General features: G+C 40.1%; 1 protein-coding gene across 2 annotated transcripts; it reads left to right on the top strand.

Annotated features, from left to right (window-relative positions):
- Positions 1-1,334: 1,334 nt before the first annotated feature.
- On the top strand, positions 1,335-18,034 carry C1QTNF3 (C1q and TNF related 3). Of its 2 annotated transcripts, none has more exons than XM_048931998.1 (6): positions 1,335-1,499; positions 6,605-6,716; positions 8,796-8,950; positions 12,887-13,016; positions 14,364-14,463; positions 16,147-18,034. In XM_048931998.1, exons 1-6 carry the CDS (start codon positions 1,416-1,418, stop codon positions 16,304-16,306), a joined length of 741 nt encoding a protein of 246 aa, XP_048787955.1. In that variant the 5' UTR covers positions 1,335-1,415; the 3' UTR covers positions 16,307-18,034. The 2 variants fall into 2 exon arrangements, with proteins under 2 accessions (XP_048787955.1, XP_048787954.1); XM_048931997.1 differs by having other exon boundaries at positions 1,335-1,703.
- The last annotated feature ends 6,226 nt before the right edge of the window (positions 18,035-24,260 follow it).

Raw genomic sequence — 24,260 nt, 5'->3', positions numbered from 1 at the left:
GGCTGTTGTCACTGTTCATAAATATATCTAGCAAACAGATATCAGGTGGATGGGTCCAGACTCTTGTTGGTAGTGCCCAGCAACAGGACAAGGGGCAGTGGGCACAAACTGGAACACAGGAAGTTCCACATGAACATTAGGAAGATGTTATTTACTGTGAGGGTGACAGAGCACTGGAAGAGGCTGCCCAGAGAGGCTGTGGAGTCTCCTTCTACGGAGAAATTCAGGACTCAACAGGATGCTTTGCTGTGCAATGGTCCAAATGCTAGGCAGTGTGCTTCACCTTGAGCAACTTCATTATGAGCCAGTCCATTGCCCCATGCGACCGACGCATTCAGTGATGGTATTGTAGCTGCATTCTGGGGAAGTCTTCTCTAGGCCAGGATGCTACCTGCTCTCAGGAGGGTTGTGCATGCACGTGTGCAGGCCTATATATGTGTGCATTTGCAGAACTTTACTCTGCAGCTGTCGCAGTTCTACTGGATTCTAGTGGGTGGTTGAAAACATTATAAAGGATATTATTATATACATATAATTTGATACATTTAGTCTGAAATAAGCCCCCAGTAAATTTATATTTACTTGGCAGAGAAGATATAAAATTTGGTTTGGCAGTTGATTTAGCAAAACACTGGAAACTCAAGGGAAAAAATACTGCCTGGCTGAGTGGGTTGAACTAATACTGAGAAATGGGTCTCCGCAAATCTGAATTCAACCCAGTTTTTCAGAGCTACTTATCCAGTCTGCTTCCACCATTGGCCAATTGACAGAAATTCAATATTTTTCTTTTAGTGAATGAAAAGCATAGTCAGAAACAGCCACTGGGTCAGAATCATATGCGAAAGCTCCTCTTGTGCTTTTGTTTCCTAATTGCTCTTGGAAGGATTTTTCAGACTGGGCTGACGCAGTTGTGTGTGTAAATTTCCTGGCAGAAGAGGAAGGTGACTGTGTCCAAAAGACATTTTAGAGTGTGAATTCACAGCTTTTCCATGTCTAATCAGGGAACGTAAACCATTAGCCACATGCTCTCCATTTCCATCACATTTTTTCACACTTAAACAGAAACATGCCAAAGAAAAGGTGCTACATTTTTTAATGCCCCCAAATAGGAACCATGGGAGTCCGTTAAATGCTGTGGCCATTTCCAGCATACAAATCAATTTTCCTTGTGGTGGTGAAGTGGTGAATAATGCCTGGTTTGTTTAAAGGAGCATGACTGATTCTGGATGAAGTATCCTGTCACTTTGGCATTTTCAGTTTTATTTATTACGCACAACAGTATAAAACCTGGTACTGGTCTCAGTGCCAGGCTTACGAGTGGGATAGCTGAAAGGACTACATAACTCCTGGTGCAGCAAAGAAACTCTCCTTCTGCAAGACTTTTGCTGGACTCCTGAGAAATTATTTTGAATAACATGGCAGAGAAGGATTTCATCAGTTGGCATCTGCTGGCTTTATTTTTTCTTCCATTTTGCCTGTGTCAAGATGAATACATGGAGGTGAGCAGAAGATCTTATAAACCAGTGGCCAAAGTATTGCAAAGTCACCACCAGACTGGCCACAAAGGTTCCAGAAGCAGGGAAATTTTGAAACAGCGGAGTCAACTTATAGAGTGGACTGTTGCTAATAGCTCTTCTACAGACCAAAATGTTCTGAGACCAGAGGTAGATGATGTAGAACTGACTACCTCAGATAGAGTCCAGGTACTCTGAATTAATCTTCTAAAGATAACTTTACAGCTAATGAGATTTATTTATTTTTTTTTAAGATTACTAATAATATATTTATGAAATGAATTTTATTACAGCTGTATAATGGTCTGTATTCTGCTGGGTTGCTTAATACAACTTTTAAATGAGCTGAGAGAGTCGACAGTGTATTTGGGGATGATGGTAATAACACAGATAGAAGCCCTCTTTGGCTGAAACTTCAGATAAAGCCTCTTAACCATTTCAAGCTGTTACTTGCTTAATATATTAAAGTTTCAGAATCAATCAACTGATTTGGCTTTGGAGGAAAATTAAAGAATTTCTAGAGGTATTTGCAAAGACTCAACTAGCAGAGAATGAAACTTGAAAATCATATTTGTCATATATTGAGACAAACATAACAAAATTCTGAGTAGTCAGAATTACAATTCAGAAGGAATGTTTGAAAAAAACCCACAGGTACTTGTGTCTGAGATCTGAGTAGCTTTAGTAATTACATATAACAACTTAGTTTTGATGGGAAAAAGATTCGGATTTGAATGAAACTTTTAAAATCAACTGCAGCAATTGCTTTTTAAACCGGGGGTGTTTTATGCATTTTACATGGCAATTTGGATATTACAGTCATCAGCTTACAGCAAACTGAGCAGTTTGATTATACATAAATACTGCAATCTACATTCAAAAGAAAAATCTGAAGGGTAGAAGCTTTTTCTAGCACAACAAAATGCTACTAAAAAAAAAAATTCTGTTAATTGGTACTTTTTAGAAATAACAAGAATGTGAGTGTTTTGTTCTTATTACTGATACCAACGTTTGGTCCTGTACAGCTCACTTTTTCTCATTTGTGATTTAAAATTCTTTTAGATCAAACCATGATATTTTGAATTCCAAAAACCATGGACAGACAGACAAGTGTTGAATAACAACCTACTCCTCAGTCTGCTTCATGATAAACAGACAGGAAATTTGATTTTAACCCCATTTTAGGCTTAAGTGACTGAAGCACATCAGAATATGAGCATGAGTTTACTACACCACTATATGCCTTGTCTTTAAATTTTGTAGTTGCATTTCATATTTCCTGCACAGGAATTTTATGTTCTTCTAGTGCAATTGGTAAGAAAGACATCTGACCGTTGGTATGTTGAATGACATTTGCAACATACAAACAATGTAATCAGTAGGATATGTTGTACAATGAGTCAGTTGGCATGTGTGTGTGTTTGTCTTAAGTGCACAGAGAATTGTGCACTTGCATACTATAGACCCAATGTTGCTGGTAGTTAAAGACAGTTGCTAACAAAATATCAGATAAAGCAAGATTTAATGCAATATAATGATTTTTTAAAGGTAAAATTTTCCATCACAATAGATTCCACTGCTTCTGGGTGCATGTGTCTCTTGTACCAGAGTTTAGTACCTGTATGAAGTTGTTTTCTGCTAGAAGAAACTGTGACATTAAAATTGAGTCCAGCAAGTCTGAGCACAGCTGATGGCAGTCATTTACTTGCCAGCCTCCTCTCTAGGAAGCAATCTTTTGAAATGATGGAGAAATGATGCAACTTTTGGCTTACTGAAATGAAATGGAGTTCTAGCAGATATGTGACAGGGCTAATCCATCGTGGAGTGGATGCAATAGGTATTTTCAATCTTGAGACTCCAGGGGTTTCCAGGCAGAGGAGGAAAAAAGACGGAAAGGACATATTCTAACTTGAAACCTCTTCCTTCCCCAAGAACTGTTTGGCAGCTGCTGGAAACAACCAATCAGTGAAGTCAAAGGTTTCACTCCTAAGTCCCTACTTTCTTGATTATCTCAGCTGTGGCTGGAGAACTCTTGCTGAAGTATAGTAAAGATCCTGTTCCGTGATGTGGCACTGAAACAGTAGCATTTGCTTAAGAAGCCAGTTTCTGTACTTCCAGTAATTCATGAAAAATATGCTTTTCTGAAACATGAGAACTCAATGAATGGAGAGACATTTCTCCTTTTTGAGACTGCTCCTTGAAAACCTCCAGGTACTATACAAGATACTGGTGTTTTGCCTCAAATGCTGGTGTTTTTCTTACCTCATTGCTAGAGAAGTAGCACAGAGAACTCTGGTGCCCACACAGGCATGCTATTGTGTATTTGGAACAGGAGCCAAGAGCAGTGGCTGTACATTGCTTGTCTCCTGCATTATCTTAGACAGCATAACAGAAACCTGTAAAATTAATCAGGAAGTAAAAAGAACTAAATCTCCAATTATGATCAGTTCATAAGTTTAAATTAAGGGAATTTTATAAACCATCTGCTGCCTACAACTGCCTTCTACATACAAAACTGTAGGAAAATCAGCAAATATCCCTGCTATCACTGTTTCCAGCTTTCTATCTGTTTTAGGTTAGTGATGTAGCAGATACATTTCAAAAGCCTCTAAATCATATTTATGTTCTGAAAGCAATGCCAAAGATTCATTGTGCTATAAAATTTATGTGGAAATGGCTGCATAGGACACCTTTGGCAAGTAAGCTGTAATTAACCTCTACGTCCCACTTGAGTGTACTTTTACATTAGGCACAGGCTTTTCTTTGAACTGTAGCTTTCATTTAGTTCTCTGATTTCAGAGATTTTAAAAGTATCCTCAAAATTCATTGTTCTTGGCAGTTGATTGTGAACATTTTTTTCCTCCTAGTCAAAGAATTAGTAAAGTTAATAGATCAGTACTTCTTTATGGCTTGCATAAGTGTTTATTTATAAGTCAGTGGGACTGCCCAAGCATAACTAGACTGGCAGAACTTGCCTTTCTGCACATGTAATAACCTGTTGAGTCTTTGGAGAGATGATGTCAAGACAGGCTTTGGCTATGACCAGCACTATTGTCTATTTCACAATAACACTGCTGATAATCTAATACCATTTGGTCAGAATTTCAGTGCATTGTGCAACGTAACAAATCTTACCCGTGCAGAGACACTCACATGCCTGAAGTGAGGCTTTCTGACACATGTATTTCATTTTGGGGAGCTTGTGATTTCACATAGCAATAAGATACAGTTGTAACTATTTGGATATTTCTAGGCTGATCACAATTATTTGCACTTGGCAGATGTCTATATGGTTGGCTTTTTCATTTAACTTGAATATCAAGCACTATCAAAGAAAAAGCTGGAGATTTTGCTGTCAGCCAAACACTTTATTCTGATGATGCAAAATGTTTGCACAGTTCCCATCCTCTCAACTACCCTTCGAGGACTGAAAATGAGTTGAAAGCAGTCACTTCTCTCATATTCAGAAATGTTTGATCATTGTGCCCGGTGATTATCTGTTCTATTCTTCATAAGAGCTAGGAGAGATACAGGCTCTCCAGGAACAGACAGTCAAACAGGTAGAACTCATTTTTCTCATACTGCATAGACTGTACCCAGAATAAAAGTTAAAAAGCAAAGTGTTGACCAACATTATATAAATCCAAAGCCCTTTTGTCCACTGCAATTATTAACATTCCTATAAGTCAGTGAATAATGAGTATATTTATCTGCTGAGCTGTCAGATTAGCCTCTATTCCCATGAGAGCTCCACTGGCAGTGGTTCCAGCTATGGAGGACACATGTCTGTGGCAAGCAATATTTTGGTGGCATGAAAGGTAACTTTCTGTATCAGTGACACAAATTTTAAAGCCTCTTGAAATTAATGAATTTTGAGTATGAATTCAGGGGGGTTTCTTAAATGCTTTCAAAACATGGACATAAAACTTCAGTATTTCAAATCCAGCTGGTGACATTGAGGGCAGAAATACAGCATATCTGTATGATCATTTGGCAGTTCTCGTCTCACCAGAGGCTAATTGGCTGTTAGACCAATAGATCTGCATTAAGCAAGTCATTAGACAATGACAGAGAGGAATGGAATGGAAAGAAAGCAAAGGAAGTGAAAAGGAAGACAAATAGTAGAATGCTGAGAGAAAAGGTGCAGTTGGAATTACTGCCCTCTAGAATTTAAGAACTGCACATTTGTGACTCTGGATAGTAGCAAAGAATTGTTACGAAAAAGCAACAAAACAGGAAGAATGAAGATGTAGAGAAATAAAATAAAACCCAGGACATCTGCCTCAGCTGAGCCATCAGAAGCTTTGTGACCACTAAATCACTACAATGAAAACTAACCAGGATTGAACGAGACTCCATAGAAATAAATACAGCAGGGTGCAATTAAAGAGTACTGAAATAAAGCTGTTATCAAACTACTATTACAGAAACTGAGTTGTGTATATTTAACCTATTAGTTTATTTATATTGCTGTATTACTTTCATCATACAAACTGGTTAGAGACAAGCATCCACAACTGCTAATAATCAAATGCCATTGATACCAGGTGTTGCAGCCACTTCAAATTTTTGTCTCATAGCTTAGTAACTCTTTAGGTTCCCCAACTTAAATACCTGGCAAATACACAAGACTGAGGACTTTAAGAGTTGTGTATTTTTAATGTCTTTCTAGCAGTCTGACCCAATTTCCTTAATGCTTAGCAGAGGATCATAGCTGATGGCCGACTGAAATCCCTTTTTTCTTACCACTTGTTGCCTAAAGTCCTGTTTGTCAATAAAGGTCAGCTGAAATGTGGGATCAGCAAAAAGTAGTATTGATGCCTAACTGAAATATTAATCTAGCTTTCATCACTTGGTATTATCTTATTTTCAAAACCCCCATTACTTGACATAACTTTTTTTTTCTCCCTTAAATCTTTTGAAAATAGCATTTTTGGAGAGAACCCAAGTATAGCAGATTTCAGTCCAGATAAGCATTTTAAAAAGCAGCATATATGCAGAGTCTACATAATGAAGAGCCTGTGTCTGACATGCACATGATCAATTTACTCCATGAATGAGTTATTTAAAGCTTATTTTTGTGCCCTTAGCCCCCCCAGACTGGACCACAGAATCCAGACTGTAGCTCCTGCTGCCGCGGTGACTTTGGAGTTCGACTCTACCAAGGGCCCCCAGGACCTCCTGGACCCCCTGGGATGCCAGGTAACGATGCACTTTAATGGATTTTTGAGCAACCTAATTTTAGGCTATAAATTTCAGGTTAGTCTGTGGAGTACTACAGAATGATCCAAATCCGTATCAGGGGATGGATTTGGAAGCAAGCTTTTCTGTAATTTCCTGAGGGGACAGACTCTAAAGATTTTTCTAGTGAAAAAACATTTGATAATAAAATTCAGCTTTCACAAATTCATGTTGAAAGCAATTTCATTGCATTTCTAGGCCAAATTATTTTTTCTCCTTAAAGTAGCATGAAGCTTCCATTAAAGCTGGAACAACTTATTTCCTGGAGTTGATAATTGTTTTCACTCTGACTATCCTGTAATATGCTATTTTGTCCTGTATTCAGGAGATGTTTTCATCAGGCATACTGCTAGCCAAATTTCTACAGAGACACACATACCCCTATTCTTTCACTGAAACGTCTTCATTTCTTTCTTGCTTGTTTTATTTTTCCATAATAAAAAGTACTTTTTTTAAGGGAAAATATGCACACAGAAGAACATGGTACACAATAAGAATTTATAGTTTCACCTAGAAAAAAAAGAAGGGCCCATAAAAGGAAAAAGATAGCTGTATGTTGATCTATGTTCATTACAGAAGATACTGGGGGTAGGGATTTGAAAATTACCATCCCTAAAGCAGATAGATAACATTAATGAAATGATGAAACCTCTTATGCGTTTTGTATCAGTTGAAAGCAAACTTCTTAGGAGCAGCACACAAGTTTTTATTACACCACACTTTCAAGGCTGCCAGCTGAAATATTGAGACGCAGCCCAGTCCACCGTTGCCTTTTCCTCATATGAATGTGTAACTCAGACACACTCTCTTTCTACCAAAGGATGCCAGAATTGTAAGGCCCATCATATCCCTCTGCAGTTTGGAATTTCTCTATTTCCTTCAACTGCTGCATTTCCTATCACTGCACACTTAAGCTGAAGGGCAACAGCTGTTTTTCTCTTGATTGAATCAAGTATTGTTTGTACACTTCTGTTCTGAGCTGTTAGAGAAGTGGTTCTCTTGTTACACAAAGGATCAATCTTGTAATTTGGAGGAGTTATTGATTTCCCAAACAAAAATTGCTTCTATTCTTCTGTCATTCAGACATTTTATTTAAAGTCGTTTTCCTAATACAACAACTTTGAAGAATCACTTACTCAGATTTGCTCTCAACAACACCATTCTTGAAAATTCCTAACTAAAGTGACTAATTAGAAAACAAGCAGAGTGACAAAGAACATAATTTAAATTCAGGTAGATCATTGATGACACTAATTAATCCTCTGAGTAATTAACTGAAAGATCAAGCTCTTGCTTTAGGCAGGCATAATAATTACTCTGTTATCTTGACCAATTTTAAAAATTTGTCAGATGCACAGACGCTTGGTCAGTAATTTCTTCAGTAAACAAGAGGAAGTAATGCAGCAGATGCAGAAATGCATTTGTTGTAATGACCCCTATTATAAGAAGCCCTCTCAGAAAAGCTTCACTGAAACACTGTCTTCAAGCCTAGGAACAAGCAACCAACCTGTTAAGGCCAACCAGCACACCAAGAACACAGCTCCTCCAATTTTCAGCACAGATGGGCCAGTTTGTAGCTAGTTTAAAGTTACACAACAAGTGTTACCTTAAGCTTTAAAATTTTAAAGACAGCAAAATGTCTTTCAAAACTATCTTATCCTAGCCTAGTCACCTTGAATTAATAGGAAATATTTTTACAAGACAAGAAAAATAAGACTGAAAATGCAGACTACCTGATACGTGTCAGCCAACAGTGGCCTTCACTTTAACCCAGCCTCGTGTCCTATGAGGTCTTCTCCTTGGACATCTTTCCTACAAGGCAACTGGCCTGAGACATCTGCAGTTAATAAAGCAATAACAAGATAACGTGGTGATTAACTCTTAAACACCAATGTATATCCTTCTTTAAAATACTCATCTTTATCCAACGGCACTGAAAAGTGCATGTATTGCAAACTGCTAAAAAAGGACCCAGATACAGTATCTGTTAACATGCATGAAATGATTGAAGTTATAACAGGAAGGTCCATTTCTTTCAAGGAAATCATGGAAACAATGGCAATAATGGAGCAACTGGCCAGGAAGGAGCCAAGGGTGAGAAAGGAGACAAAGGAGATATGGGACCAAGGGGAGAGCGCGGCCATCATGGACCCAAAGGCGAGAAGGGTTACCCTGGGATCCCTCCAGAGCTACAGGTACAAAACATCTGCCTCACGTTTGCTGCAGTGGAGATTAGTACAGGACACCTGAGAAGGAGATCCACCTGTAAAAGAACACAGTGAAAGGTAGATGTAGCATTTGTCATGATTGACAGATACGCTCCACCAGATCTTCCTGGAAAAGAAAATCAGCAAAGTTTACCCATTTTAGACTAAGAATTCATGAAAGTAACAGCAAGAAATATGGCTCCCTATTACAGCAGTAATGCAGTATCTGGGTGAGTAAAGGTGAATAACAAGGATGAACATTTTTTCTATTAAGCTCCATTATATTACATAGCTCTCTGCTTCCTAGAGAAAAGAGCAAAGGAGTTAGACTAATGCTCCTTAAGTCAGTTAGGCCTTGTGAGACTCACAGAAGTATATATATCCAAATCATCCAAATATTGGGTCAAAACCTTTGGACTCGGAACAGAGCCCTCTTGTTTCGAAAAATACCATTCAGCAGAATGGTATTCATCACAGCATTCATCTGTGTTTTCCAATGGTTCAATATCCTATGTATGCTGAGATGCATGTGGGCTCTGTTAGGTATGAGCCATCCAAAATCCAGAGAAGCATTAAAAACTGAGTTCAAGTTTGAGCTGATAAGCTCTGCTGAGGGAGGGACATATTTGTACTCATTATTATTATTATTATTTTTACCTAGTCTTCTATCTTTTAGATTAGAGTTCATTCATTCCACCAGGAATGTGGGAGGTGGTGGAGATCTCACATACTTGTACCTGCAGTACAGCAGAGTCATGACGGCGTGATTGGGATTGTCTGGTCTGCAGAAGACTCAGGAGAGAACTCATAGCTCTTTACAACTAGCTGAAAGGAGGTTGTGATGAGGTGGGGGGTCAGCTGCTGCCCCCAAGTAAATAGGGAGACAGGACTAGAGTGAATGGCCTCAAGTTGCACCTGGGGACGTTCAGGTTGTATATCAGGAAGGATTTCTTCTCTAAAAGAGTGGTGGGCTGCCCGCGGAGGTATTTCAGTCACCATCCCTGGAAGTGTTCAAGAAATGTTTAGAGAAGGTTTACTGGGGAAATACTGGTGGTAGGAGGATGGTTGGACTAGGTGATCTTGGATGTCTTGTCCAACCTTGATGATATGATTCTATGATTCTAATCCTGTTCTTCAGGCAATCAAAAGTGAATGAGACTTGGATATCTAAGATCCTTGCTTACAGCTGAAAATGGATTCTAAGAGTTGTCCACACTGTACACTACAGTGTAAAGATACATGATCAGTTCATCAGCAGTAGCAGTAAACTTGAGGACGTCTGTGGAGTGGCATAGGTACTAAAGGCAAGATTTGGGTGTGTGGAAAGGCCTTGGGATTAGAGTCTCCAGCTGCCACTGCGGTGGCATCTGTAGGTCTTATGTCAGATCAGCCAGTCTCACAAGGGGGAGTACTAAAGTACTTCATACGGCTCTAAATGCATTTGTGTGAGCCATTGATTATGGTTGGACTTAGATCCAGACTGAAGGACCTACTTATGCAGGGAGCATCTAAACTCCCTTTATAATTACTGGGGACTTACATTATTTTGGGGAATTATTACTGAGAACAACTCAACTTCATCTAACAATCATTGCTGTTTTGGGGCATATGGTTCTTCAGATTTAAGGAGCCTATAGATAAAATCTCCAGCAATTACAAGACAGTTTACATCCTTGCTCACATGTACATACTCAAATGGAAGTGTCTTAGTCTTGAGCTGATTCATACCCCCAAACTCTGTTCACCGCTGAAGGTACAAAATTGGGATAAAGCAAATGTACAGAAAAATTAATTCCACTTATAAATCCTCTGACTTTGGGCAAAACTGAAGTTCTGATCTACTTGAAAATCTACTTGAAAAGGTTTTAACTGAAATGTGTTTTTCCAAATAAAAGTCATTCATATCTGTTTTACAACCTCATTAAGATTATGCAAATTAACAGCAGAATCACTAGTATAACCAACCTGTGCAATGTGGGAAAATGACTTCAGATTTCTTGGTGTTATTTATAGTTGAATTCTCAGCCCTAGGTTGCAGAAAGATGGGATAATTGACAAAAGAAAATAGTGAAAATGAAAACAGTTACCAAAACTAATAAACATTTGTAATACAGCACAATTATCTTAGCAATCTTTAAAAAGCAAGTGGAATTAACATTATAGCTGAATATCTTCGAAAACATATTTGTTGCAGTTATGTTCAACTTAGATCATTTTGCAATATTAAGATGAGCTATCAGTATTTTTTCTTATATAAGACAGTGGTAGTAATTTAGTTATAAATTGAATAATGAAATGGCTTGAATAACAAAGGCTCAGATTGCAATAACTGTTTTAAGGTAAAAGTTATTCACTCTTTGATAGATGTGCTTAAAAATTCTTTATAGAGTAGAGTACATAATTTCTTGTTAACATCATGCTTAAGAACGCTGGAGAGAGGAGAGGAAGAGTAAAAAGACTTCTGAATACAATGCTGGTTTAAGTACAGAGTTACTTTGAAAGACTTGCATTTCACAATGCGACACAGAGAAAGGACATTTTTTTCAGCTGTTCTGATCAGCCCAGAAAAGTACCTTGGGGTTAGAGAGAGAGTGAAATGGAATCTGAACAAAGAGTAATAAATTCCATTTACAGCCATTACAGCTGCTTTGCTTTAACATAGAATGAACTTTGATGTGAACCTGGCTGAGAAGCAAGAACGTAACCGTTTACTGTCAGAGAAAATGTACCTGTATAAGGATAAAGAAAATCAGCCCAAGCTTTCAGCTCACACCTGGAGGTCCTTATATTTCTGAGAAAATGGCTAATGATTTCCATTGTTGGATCAGAACTGGCATCTGATTTCGCCTCATTTCTCATTTGGATTTGAAATCAAAAGTTTTGGGTGTTTTTTTTTGTTGTTGTTGTTGTTCTTTGTTTTTTTTTTTTGTTTTTTTTTTTTTCTTCTTGTTTTTTAATAACTGTTTATCTGGAATCTCATTAAAAATTGGTTATTGTAGGGAGCACTTAACAACTGTAATTGAACACTCTTCTTCTAATTTTTCTTCAGAGAAATTGTGAGGAATAAAGTGTCCGTTGAGTCACCATATGACTTTCCAGCATGCAGATGCTGCAATTCTGCCTGTATTCTTTCTACTGACAATCAGGTGGGGGATTATAGACTGACAAAAGAGATAACCCTCTGCCCCCCCATGCAACACATGGGTTGTACCTTGGTATCTTACTGAAGTAATTTGAATTGTCCAATGTGGGAGGTTTTGCACTGCTTCCTAAGAAAAAAAATTCACAGCCTATATACCTCCCTGCAAAAAGTGAGAACCACAGTTCTCAACTTCTTCTTTTGATATTTACCATCCTCTGTTGTCATGACTGAGGAATATGGGGCAAGAGAGGAAAAGCTTATTATTGAATCCCAGCCACCAAACTTCTAGAAGATCTCTAATAAAAATGCCTAATTTAACTTTGAAGGTAGTTAGCAAGTAACAATCATGTATGGATTCTACCAAGATTGTTTATTTAACATATTCCATTTAAAGCAATATCCAGCTTAAGTACATTTGGGAGCATATAAAAACCAGTTAATTCACATTTATCTAAAACATCATACCAGTTGATTATTGCATCATTCTAGAGAGACTTGAAGGTAAATAAAATCTAAAACTAAGGTTCTGCCCTGCAAACACTTGCCCATACACTTACCTTTGCAGTCATGAATAGTCCAATTGAATCTAAGAAAGCTAGTACTCTTCTAGCTTCCTTCAATGGGAGTTTTGTTGGTGGAGTTTAATGGCCTTGGAACAGGCCCTAGAAGAACATCTCTGTCAGGAAAATAAACAGACTGCAAATCCAGGAAAAAATAATGTAGCTGATTCCTCGACACATGTACATTTAATGAATGATTGACTAAGAAGTACATTTTTCCAGGTTGCATTCATGGCTTCCATGGCTACTCACTTCAGCAACCAGAACAGTGGGATCATCTTCAGTAGTGTTGAAACTAATGTTGGGAATTTCTTTGATGTAATGACTGGGAGATTTGGTGCTCCAGTGAATGGTGAGTATCTGCCAAACAAAAGATTGTAATTCTCAGACCTCTGGGGAAAAGCATGGTCAGTAACAGTGAGAAAACAGTACTGAGTTAGCACAAGATCAGACTCACTCTGGAAAGTGATTACCACCTGCTTTCAGGAAAATGAAACTGGAAACTGAGTAAGTCAACAGAAGGCTTGCCAGCCATCAAGTGGAGATGGAGGAGGGAGAGCAATAGTAAGTGAAGACTAAGACCATCTTCCTCCATCTGGCCTTTCTCACCCTTTTATTCATCTACTTACAGTTATGACACTTAATGTTACATTTAATGGAAGTCAGGCCCTCCAAGCTTGCTGTGCCACTTGTTTTACTGGCGCTTAGAAGCATAGGTGATTTTCCTGCCAACTGCTTTTTTAATACAATATTAAGGTTACTATTATATATAATAATATTATTATTAATAAGGTATATTATTATTATTATTATTATAAGGTATATAATATATAATATATAATATATAATATTATATATATATACATACACATATATACATATATACAATAATATTATGGTTAGTATATGGAACCATAAAAACCTGAGTTGGAAGGGACCCATAAGGATCATTCAATACAACTCCTAGCTCTACAAAGAATCACTCAAAAATGTGTGTGGAAATTAATAAACTTTGACCTGTTCAACAACTTTGATGCATGCTGCAAGCTCCCCATTGTAGGGCCGATGCTACCAAACTACAGTTCAAGCAAAAGAAGGTAGGCCTCCCTCCTGCAGGCATTTTGTAAAGCTTGTGATATGTAACAGAGCTGCTCTAGTAATATTGTTGGTACCTTTCAGAAATGAAATAGCTCAGAATGATGATAGAGAGGGACCTGCTGTGCAAGCAGAAAAAGTAGTGCATTGCACAGGATGCATTACAACCAGGAGAGCAGCAGTGAGTGCTGTTACAATTGCTCATGCCCTGAGTGGTCCTGGTGGCGTGCTGGCTACCTGATGGCCTCCAAGACTGAGCCCTTTCAGGAGTAGGCAGGAACATGAAAACAAGGAAAAGAATGTGAAAGAAAAATCACTACACTCAGCCTTTGGGAAATTTCACTTTCAGTCAGATGGAAGGGATGGGCAGTCCATCTGTGTTCAAGTAAAGTCATTCTTTTGGAACAGGACATGGCTTAACCCCCAACACATGTAGAACAAAAATGAACCAGGTTTTGGTTTCGCTGCAAGCAGAGCAAAATGCCCACTGAAAAAGCTGAAGTAATTTTGGTCTCAGCTGCTTTTTTTTTTTTTCCTAAGCAAGAAGTAGTCTGTAGAGTGGCTACTTCCCTCTATGAAGAAAATACTTTGGTAATCATTTCAGGGGTGTATTTCTTCACCTTCAATATGATGAAACATGAAGATGTGGAGGAAGTGTATGTGTACCTGATGCATAATGGCAACACAGTATTCAGCTTGTATAGGTAAGTAGATGACTATGACATTTTCTCAGCATAGTACAGTTGCATCGATGTGAATACAGGCTCACATTTCAAAACACAAACTTGTTCTTTTTTGAAGAAATATCACAGGGTGAGATAACAAACTAAGGAAAAATATTACATTTTGCCCTCCTCAACTTGCAAATTTACACAGCATTTGTCCCTGAGACAAGGCTGGAAAATGATCCTTAATCAGAAGTTCCTCACTGCTAAGGGAAAATGAATTCTCACTGCAAGTCAGATTGGAGTCTACTGGTAGAATACTATCATTCTGCTAAAACATATCTTCACCCTCTTTTTTTTTTTTCTTTCAGTGAAAGTGTGTAATGAAATGTTCAGCAACTAAAAATAGTCTTATGGAAGGGTAAGGGAAAGCACTTTACTTTAAAGGTGGAGAGCAGTAGTGAAGACAAGTAAGAAGCAAGGGTGTTCCATTTACTAGCTTTGTTAACATTAATACAATTTGAACAAAAATTTTCTAAGCTGTATATATTTCTTGAAGATTCATGAAGAATAAGATTCACTTTTAACTTAATATCTTCTGTATCAACCAGGTCAAGAAGCTTATTGCCAAGAGGACAGGTGCAAAAAAAGTGTTTGAAAAAATGTTATTTGATTAATATCAATAAGAAGTCTGGAGACAAAATCCAGTTTATCTCTGAAACCTGATAAAGCATACACAAAAGCTTAGACTCGGCACAATGCATTTCAGGCACTTACAATGAGAGCAGCTCTACTTAAGCTGTCTAGACTTCTTCAATGGCCAGTAACAAAGGCCAACCAAAGGGTACTTAGAATCATAGAATTGCTCAGGTTGGAAAAGACCTTAAAGATCATCAAGTCCAACCACAACCTAACCATACTATCCTAATTAACAATCCTCTTCTAAATCATGTCCCTGAGCACCACATCCAAATGGTTTTTAAACACATGCAGGGATGGTGACTCAACCACCTTCCTGGGGAGCCTATTCCAGTGCTTGTAAAGAAGTGTTTCCTGATATCCAAACTAAAACTCCCCTGGCACAACTTGAGACCATGTTCCTGCATCCTTCTCCCCTTGTACTTCATTCCCAGCAGATCTTCTCTGCAAAACAAAAAGCACCCTATTATTTCCCTAAAGCATTGAATCTAGAAAAGGCAAAGGGTGGGGGAAAGAGAACCAACAATCAAAGGAATAGTTGGGTTAGCCCACATTAAACGCATCTGTGTTTCAACAAAAGTCCTCAAGGTGATTTGAGTACCCTGTCTACCTGCTGCCTTGCAAGAAGTACAGAGAACCAGCTCACATGAGACTTCCGACCTTGAGGCATTTAAATTTGATTGTGATGAATCGCACGGAAAGAGAGATCATCTAAGAAAATTCAGTGTTGCAAAGGGTGAGGATAAGTTTATTTTAAATAGTAAAAACTCATAACCTATGAAGGAAAAATACGTAATTTAAACCTTCAGAATTCCAGAATTTTTGAAAGAAATGATGAAATTAGGTAAGGTGCAATGTTTGATTTAGAGATCAAATGCAAAATAAATAAATAAATAAACCTCCAAAAGTTCAATAGTGGCAAGTCTTAATGTGCTTCCTTGGATTAACTTTTTGGTTTTTTTAATTGTTTCCTTGATCATTGCCAACAAAGAAAAACTGACTTGTTAAAATGTTCATCCTCAGCTATGAATCAAAAGGGAAGGCGGACACCTCAGGAAACAGCGCCGTGCTGAAACTTGCCAAGGGAGATGAAGTTTGGCTGCGGATGGGAAATGGAGCCCTCCATGGGGACCACCAACGTTTCTCCACCTTTGCTGGGTTTCTTCTTTTTGAAACCAAGTAAAGAAGAAAACAGCCAAATAGCTGTTTATGTGAAGAAGCTTCTTCTTGGAACTGCATTTCTTTTCTGGACTGTGGAACTGTATAGGTCAGGAAGGCTTGTTTTGATGCAGTGCATTGCTATTCCCGTATCAGAGATGAGCTGGATACATTGGGTAGTTAACACAATTTTTATTGCTCTCTTCTTCAAAGAGAAAAACAAAGGCAAAATAGCTTCAGTAATTTAGAGAGCAGTTTGCTCAATAAAGCCAATTTTGTCTGTAAATATACTTAACTAAAGTATATACCAGGAATTGAGAAACTGATACTTTTTTTTTTTTTTTTTTTTTTTTATTGTGTGTGTGTGTGAATAGTGTGTTCATTTAAACTTGCATGGAACCAGGCCAGAATGAATTATAAGTAGGCTCAGCTGAGACCAATTTTAAAGGAAGACATTTTTACTGGACTAGAATGAACTTTACACATAAAAAAAAACCATGAAAATAAAGAGGTCCAGGATTCAGCTTTATTCCATTCCCATCTCAAACCTCTGAAGATGCCTATGATGTCAGTTTTCACAGATTTTTAGTTTGTATTTATGCTTGCTCGCTCTCTCCAAAACACAAAGAAAAAAAAAGAGCAGCAGTAATTTCAGCCTTTGTAGCAACTTGACACTTAGGTAATTCAGTCTGCAGAGAGCAGGGAACTGGACAGGGGACCTGCCATGTTTCCTCCTGGCTTTTAAATTGATGAAACCTGATGTAACGAATGCAAGCTGTCAAAACAGAGAGGAGTTGGGACATGTCAACAGCACAGAGAAACATATGAACTATGGAGTTTGGGGATCTTTCAGAAGGATGTATATTTTAATATAGCATATTTACTTAAAAGTGAAGATGTTGATATAGTTTTCTTACCAGCCTTCCTAGAGCCAGTATTTCAGGAAAAGACATTGCAGCCTGGAAAAGCTGTAGCAACCTAGTTCAATATTTAGCTGGTGAAAGCAAACACTGGCTGGCTCAGCAGTTCTGACCATAGTAAATTGGGCCATTCTTCAGCATTAACATTTACACCAGTTTTTCAAAATCCGAGTACCTGAAATCCTGCCTTACTATTTTCTTTTTGTCAGATTCAACAAGAAATATACTAAAGAAATACAGAAGTTTGAATGCATCTTGTGCACATTCTGGCTCTCCACCATGAACTAATGAAATACAGATTATATTTCAACAGGGTAAAGACAACAGTACCTGTCATTAATATGTAGCAAGCAGGCAGGGTTAGGACAACATTTATTTGAAATTCTCTTATACTAAATAAAGATACCATTATTGGTACAACAGAGAAAGTGAATAAAATCTGCCCTATGAATTTCTATGTCCCTGTATTATTTCTAGAATATGGAAATCACACCTTATGATGAATAGTGCATGTTGATACTTGATGACTGTGATTTGCAATTTTTTAGGTTTATGCAGCAACCACTGAAAATATTCATCTTAACAAACTGTCCTCTGATGACTTTGATTCTCTCATGAATTTGGGATGGGTTTGTACCAGGTACATTTTAAAACCCAAGACCATGTTATTATGATAAGTATCTTAGTAAGATTCTGGCATGCCTTCAATTTTAAACCTACCAATCAAGTGTTCAGATAACGCTGTTCTTCTGAAATAAATACACAAGATGTAAGAGGTGTATGGCATCACAAGTTAATGTTCAAAGTAAGAAAAACCTTGGAAAAATTATTCTGTGTAGGTGTTAGCAATGTTTGCTTACTTTGTAAAACATACATTTACCCAATAAAGGTTAGTAGTCATAAAACTACAATGGTTTGTTCACATCTGTATTTTCTATTACATATCTGAAACCAGCTAAAGAATTTCACCATTTGAAGACAATAGAGATATATACACAATATATATTTGTTAAGCATTAATTTTGCTACTAAATTGGAGAAAGCCAATACTGCTGCAGAGACCAGCTTCAGGGTAGGGATGCAAGAAAGAAGGAAGCAAAAAAGACCGTCTAAAAGCTCTTTTTAGGGCTTTTTTGAACCAGCAAAAGCATGGTGCCAGTGCTGGGAGGGGCAGCAGCTGGCAGCTTGTGGGCGGGCTGCTGAGACAGCAGGGGTGGAGCCGGCACCGCTCACTCTTATCTCTGTGATTAACCTTGACTCTTTTTTTCTGTTAGGCTACAAGCAGCCGCCGGGAGGGCGGGAGGTAGCCCACCTAACGTGCCCGGTGGAAAAAGGGTGTTGCTGCCCACTGCTAACTGGTGTGGGAGGTGGGTCTTTTGGCAGGACATGTCAGCGTTCTTGTCCTTGCTCAGGTGACCACTCTCCCACTCTCTGACCTGGAGACTGTAAGATCAAACATGGTCTCTACCAGATGGTGGGCATGCTCCAAGAAGACTGTTGCGACCCAGACGGAGGGACTGCCCAGAACTGCGGTGGTTCAAGTCTCTGGCTGCAGGGAGTGCCTGAGTCTGCTGCCGCCGGGGGACGATGGGAGGGATGCCACCTGCGTGAGGTGCGAGCAGGTGGATGAGCTGCTCAGCCCTGTGGTGGAGCTTAGGGAGGAGGTGGAGGGGTTAAGATCCATTAGGGACTGTGAGAGGGAGATAGACAGGTGGTGTAACTCTCTGCGAGAAACAAGCAGAGATCGCAACCCTCAGCCTGTAGTGGACTCTCTCCCTTGCCGTAGTCAAACCGAGAGAGCTGACTTGAGAGGAGAGGAGGAATGGCAGCACATCCCACCTCAGCGACGCAGGCGGTGCACTTCCCGACCTACCTCGGTTCCTCGGGTGCCTCTGATAGGTTTGAAACCCTGGAACTGGAGGGTGAGGAGGCTGAGAATGAGATGGTGGTACAGCCTCCGAGATTTCCTAAGGAGAGGCGGTCGGCTCCATGCTTGAAGACCGCCTCTTCCGGTAAAGAAAGGAGGGTGATAGTTGTAGGTGATTCCCTTCTACAAGGAACTGAGGGCCCAATATGTTGACCTGACCCAACTGGAGGGAAGTGTGCTGCCTCCCTGGGGCACGGGTCAGGGACATCACTAGAAAGCTGCCTGGGCTTATTCGCCCATCTGGCTACTACCCCTTATTGGTAGTTCAGGTTGGCAGTGATGATGCTGCCAAGAGAAGCCTAAGGACTATTAAGAATGACTTCAAGGGTCTGGGGAGGGTACTGGATGGTGCGGGAGTGCAGGTGGTCTTCTCTTCTATCCCTTCAGTGGCGGGGAAGGACACTGAGAGGATCAAAAAAGCCCTCCTCATCAATAAATGGCTTAGAGGCTGGTGCAGACACAAGAACTTTGGGTTTTTTGACCATGGGGCAATTTACTTGGCTCCTGGCATGACGGCTGCAGATGGAGCTCACCTGTCTGCAAGGGGTAAAAGGATCCTAGCCCAGGAGCTGGTGGGCCTCATTGAAAGGTCTTTAAACTAGGAAAGAAGGGGGAAGGGGGCAAAATGAGGGCTGCTGAGGTTCAGGTAGGTCGAGGTTCAAAAGTGAACTTGACGGGTGATGAGGGTGGAGTTCGTACGGATGGAGTGTGGCAGGGGAATGCTGCCTCCCTGAAGTGTCTATACACTAATGTGCACAGTATGGGAAATAAACAGGAAGAGTTGGAGATCTGCGTGCGGTCACATGGCTACGATCTCATTGCGATCACAGAGACGTGGTGGGACAGCTCGCATGACTGGAATGCTGTCATGGAGGGCTATGTGCTTTTTAGGAAAGATCGGCCGGCGAGGCGGGGTGGTGGAGTTGCTCTTTATGTAAGAGAGCAGCTTGAATGTATTGAACTCCACCTGGGGGAGAGTGGTGTAGCAGTGGAGAGCTTGTGGGTGAGAATCAAGGGGCGGGCTGGTATGGCTGACACTGTTGTGGGAGTGTGCTACAGGCCCCCGATCAGGAGGAGGAGGTTGATGAGGCCTTCCACAAGCAACTGGAAGCAGTGTCACGATCCCAGGCGCTTGTGGCCAGGCATGCGCGGTCCAGACGGTGTTGAAGACACCTGCAATGTGTTGAAGACAACTTCCTGATGCAGGTGGTTGAGGAACCGACGAGGAGATGGGTACTGCTGGACCTTATTCTCACTAACAGAGAAGGGCTTGTCAGAGGAGTAAAGGTCGGGGACAGCTTGGGTTGTAGTGACCACGAGATGGTGGAGTTCAAGATCCTGAGTGGAAGAAGTAAAGCAAAAAGTAGGATTGCTACCCTGGACTTCAGGAGAGCCAACTTTGATCTCTTCCAGGACCTACTTGGAGCTATCCCGTGGGCTAAGGTGTTAGAAGGTAAGGGGGCCTGTGAGAGCTGTTCAGCATTTAAGCAGCTCTTCTTCCAAGCTCAGGATCAGCGCGTCCATGTGAGGAAGAAATCAGGAAAGGGTGGCAGGAGACCTGTGTGGATGAGCAAGGAGCTCGTGTGCAAACTCAAAGGAAAGAAGAAGGCCCATGCAATGTGGAAAAAGGGTCTGACCACTTGGGAAGAATACAGGAATGTTGTGAGGGCCTGCAGGGATGCGACAAGGAAGGCTAAAGCCTGCCTGGAATTAAGTGCGGCAAAGGGGATAAAGGATAATAAAAAAGGTTTTTTTAAGTATGTTAACAATAAGACTAGGGAGAATGTGGCTCCCCTGCTAAGTGATGGGGGTGTTCTGGTAACAGGGGATGCTGAGAAGGCGGAGATACTGAATGGCTTCTTTGCTTCTGTCTTTAGTGAAAAAGCTCCCCCTCAGGAATCCAAGACCCTGGAGGTTAGTGAGAGGATCTAGGAAATGGAAGACCTCCCTTCAGTCAGGGAGGAGGTGGTCCAAGAGCGCCTAGGCAACATCAATGTTCACAAATCCATGGGACCTGATAGGATGCATCCATGGGATGGTGCGTACTGTGGAAGACACTAGCCAGCAGGAATGTCTTGCTGGAAAGGAACTAGGGCAAGATTGGCAATTAGTGGAACACATGATGCCCATTGGAGACCTGAAGCTCGGTATCTGGGCTCAGGCAATCAAAATCCAGGAATAACCGTGGCACAGACTTTCCAGTCCATACAATAGCAGTTAATAATAAACTTGCAGGAAAATATTTATTTTCCTCAGTTTAGCCAGCATAAAGGTTAGTCAAATCTATTTGCCAGTCTCTTCATCTAAATCAAGAAAGCACAGTAACACCATAAGGTACAACTCAAAGGGGAATACTCTAATTTAGGTACAAGGGTAGAGGTCCAAAGTACAGAAATCACTGTCACAGACATTAGTAACTTGTCCTGTTTCAACAGAGTAATAGGGAGTAAACCAAACATTAATGGCAAAACTTACTCTTTGCAGCAAGGCCAGATCTTCACTCCAGTCACTGCCTGGATTGAACAAATCGAAAAGAGCAGAATTTCTAGGATATGTTGATTTTAATGTAATATCACACATCTGTTCTCTGTGGATGGGAGTGGGCTTCCATTTCTAAATCTGTAGTTCATAGCCTCAGAAAGACAGACTCTTGGGCAGTATGAATTCACAGCTACTTCAGAGGGATGTACTGACCTCACTCACACCCATTACCTCTGCAGTACTGAACTTATACAGCCACCTATTTCTTGCTGCATGTTAATGAATCATAGTAAATGATATTGTGTATATCAGCGCTGTACTGTTCTTACTGCAAGCCTATGAAAGGGGATGGCTGCTTGCTTTCAACACATATTTTGTGTGATACGACTTGTTGCTTTGGGAGAATTTCTTGGATGCAGATCATGAGTGTCATCCCTTCGTAAACTAGTATATCTGTTTCTCTCTTACACCTATGTATTTCTTAACTTGTTAAAATGCAAATTTCAAAGTGAATTTAATGCTCATAGTTTTGCTCTCACTTTCCTGAAGCTGAAATCACTTACTAATGTTTTAACTTGGATGTTGTTGCTACAGAGAACCCACTGAAATGGCCAATGACAGCAAAAAAAACCCAAAAAACCAACCAGGTGTACAGCACTACATAAATGGGTTGCTCTGACAAAACTGGCAAAATCCAGAGGTCACCCAGTTTGTGATTAGAGCATTATTTAAATATGTTAAACCAAAAAATGACAGGTGAAAAGAAGGGGATGCAACAGAAATTTTATGTTCCTATTCAGCACAAATGCCAAGACTCTAAGATGAGAGGAGACAAACAAAATTGAGAATCACTTAAAGAAACACAGTGCCCCAGTAATGTCATGGTAACGTGAAAACAAATCTATATATAGAAATGTGTCTGTAAAGGAGATGAATTATACAGGAAACAAGCCAGTTTCACTTGAATGAAAATGCATATATTTTTATACTTCTTGAAAATGGCAGCATTCAGTATCCACTGAATACAATGGATACAATCTGTGCTTCCATTAGAGACCAGGTACCTACTTGAAAACTTGAATATTCTGGACATAGTTCTTTTCTGTTGGCTAGCACAGAGTTAAAAAAAATTCAGCATTCACATTTGCAGCCCATACTCAGTTTTGTAGTCCAAGTAACTTAGGAATAAATGAAAAAAAAAACAAAAACAAAACAGTTGTCTTTAAGGGCCTCTTTGTTCTGCTAACTTGACAGACTGGGAGTGGGACATATATTTGAAAAGCCCTGTTACTTCGATGCCTGCTCCACTGCTTTTCCCAGATGGATGTCCATTCTTACCACCAGACTAAACAGAAAAAAAATGACTGTGGCCTCCAGTCAAATGTGGCTACTTTTCAGGCAGGCAGCATTAAAAGAGCAATGAATACAGAGTATATGAATACAGGCTTTATTAAACTAAACAGAACTACCTGTGCTGTGTGAAGGGGAAGTGGTGAAATCATGAGGAAGACTTCATTCCAGAACCTAGAAAGAGCCTACAAGAAATCTATAGATGGACACTTTGTCAGGCAAAGAGTACAAAGAGTAACACCTCTAAATCAGAAGAGAGTAGATCTAGATTAGACATTAAAAAATAAAATAAAATTCATTGTGAGGGTGATAGACACTGGCATAGGTTGACCAGAAAAGCTGGGGTTGTCCTGTCCCTTGAGTTGTTCAAGGCCAGGTTGAATGGGGTTTTGAGCAACATGGTTAACTGGGAGGTGTCGCTATCCACAGCTGCGTTTTGGAACTAGATGATTGTTAAGGTTCCTTCCAACCCAAGCCATTCTATGACTCTGGTAAAACAGGAGACATTTCTGGCTTAAGCTCCACAATGCTCTTCATGAGGCAGATGTCCCCCACAGTGAAGATCTTCCCTTTGTGGCACTGCCGAGCTGATGGCTCCAGATGGGTGAGCTGTGAGGCCTAAAATCTTTAAAATTTGTATTTATTTAAAATCTCAGTGACATATTTGATATAAGCAGTTGTGCCAGCTCTGTCTTGACCACTTTACCTGGGGGATAGGCTGTGAGAGGTGGGGCTGTTCAGCCTGGAGAAGAGAAGGCCCTGGGGAAACCTGAGAGCAGCCTGTCAGTACTTAAATAAGGGCTGCAAGAAAGAGGAGGACAGACTCTTCAGTAGGGTCTGTTGTGATAGGACCAAGGGAGATGGCTTCAAACTAAGAGGGGAGATTTATATTGGATATAGAGAAGTTTTTTAAAATATGGGTGGTGAGGCACTGGAACAGGCTGCCCAGAGAGGTGGTGGGGTGCTCTATCCCTGAAGACACTGAAGGTGAGACTGGAGCTGTTGTCTGAGCACCCTGATCTAGATGCAGATGTCCCCATTCTTTGCAGGGGAGTTGGACTAGATGGCATGTAAGGCTCCCTTACAACTAAAACTATTCTGTGATTCTATGATCTGCTGAGGGCAATCTGCTAAGTGGTTAAGATGTCTATGTTGTGAGAACTGACTCTCCTGCAGCGATTACAACAGCTGTAGCATGACCAGAAAGCCTAGCTAAACGGCAAAAAACAAACAAAAAATGGAGTATGCCACGGGCAGGCTGAAGAACGTGTGTGTTTGCGGCCTCGTGAACCCTCCGCAGC

Source organism: Lagopus muta, chromosome Z (genome assembly GCF_023343835.1).
Source record: "Lagopus muta isolate bLagMut1 chromosome Z, bLagMut1 primary, whole genome shotgun sequence".
NCBI classification, from domain to species: domain Eukaryota; kingdom Metazoa; phylum Chordata; class Aves; order Galliformes; family Phasianidae; genus Lagopus; species Lagopus muta.
This window is presented reverse-complemented; position numbering and strand designations above follow the sequence as displayed.

Excerpts from the sequence above, each read along its gene's own strand:
- C1QTNF3 (XM_048931997.1), top strand. The coding sequence starts at position 1,416 with ATGGCAGAGAAGGATTTCATCAGTTGGCATCTGCTGGCTTTATTTTTT. Across the intron at positions 8,951-12,886 it reads GGATCCCTCCAGAGCTACAG|GTTGCATTCATGGCTTCCAT; the intron begins GTACAAAACATC and ends ACATTTTTCCAG. Across the intron at positions 14,464-16,146 it reads ACAGTATTCAGCTTGTATAG|CTATGAATCAAAAGGGAAGG; the intron begins GTAAGTAGATGA and ends GTTCATCCTCAG.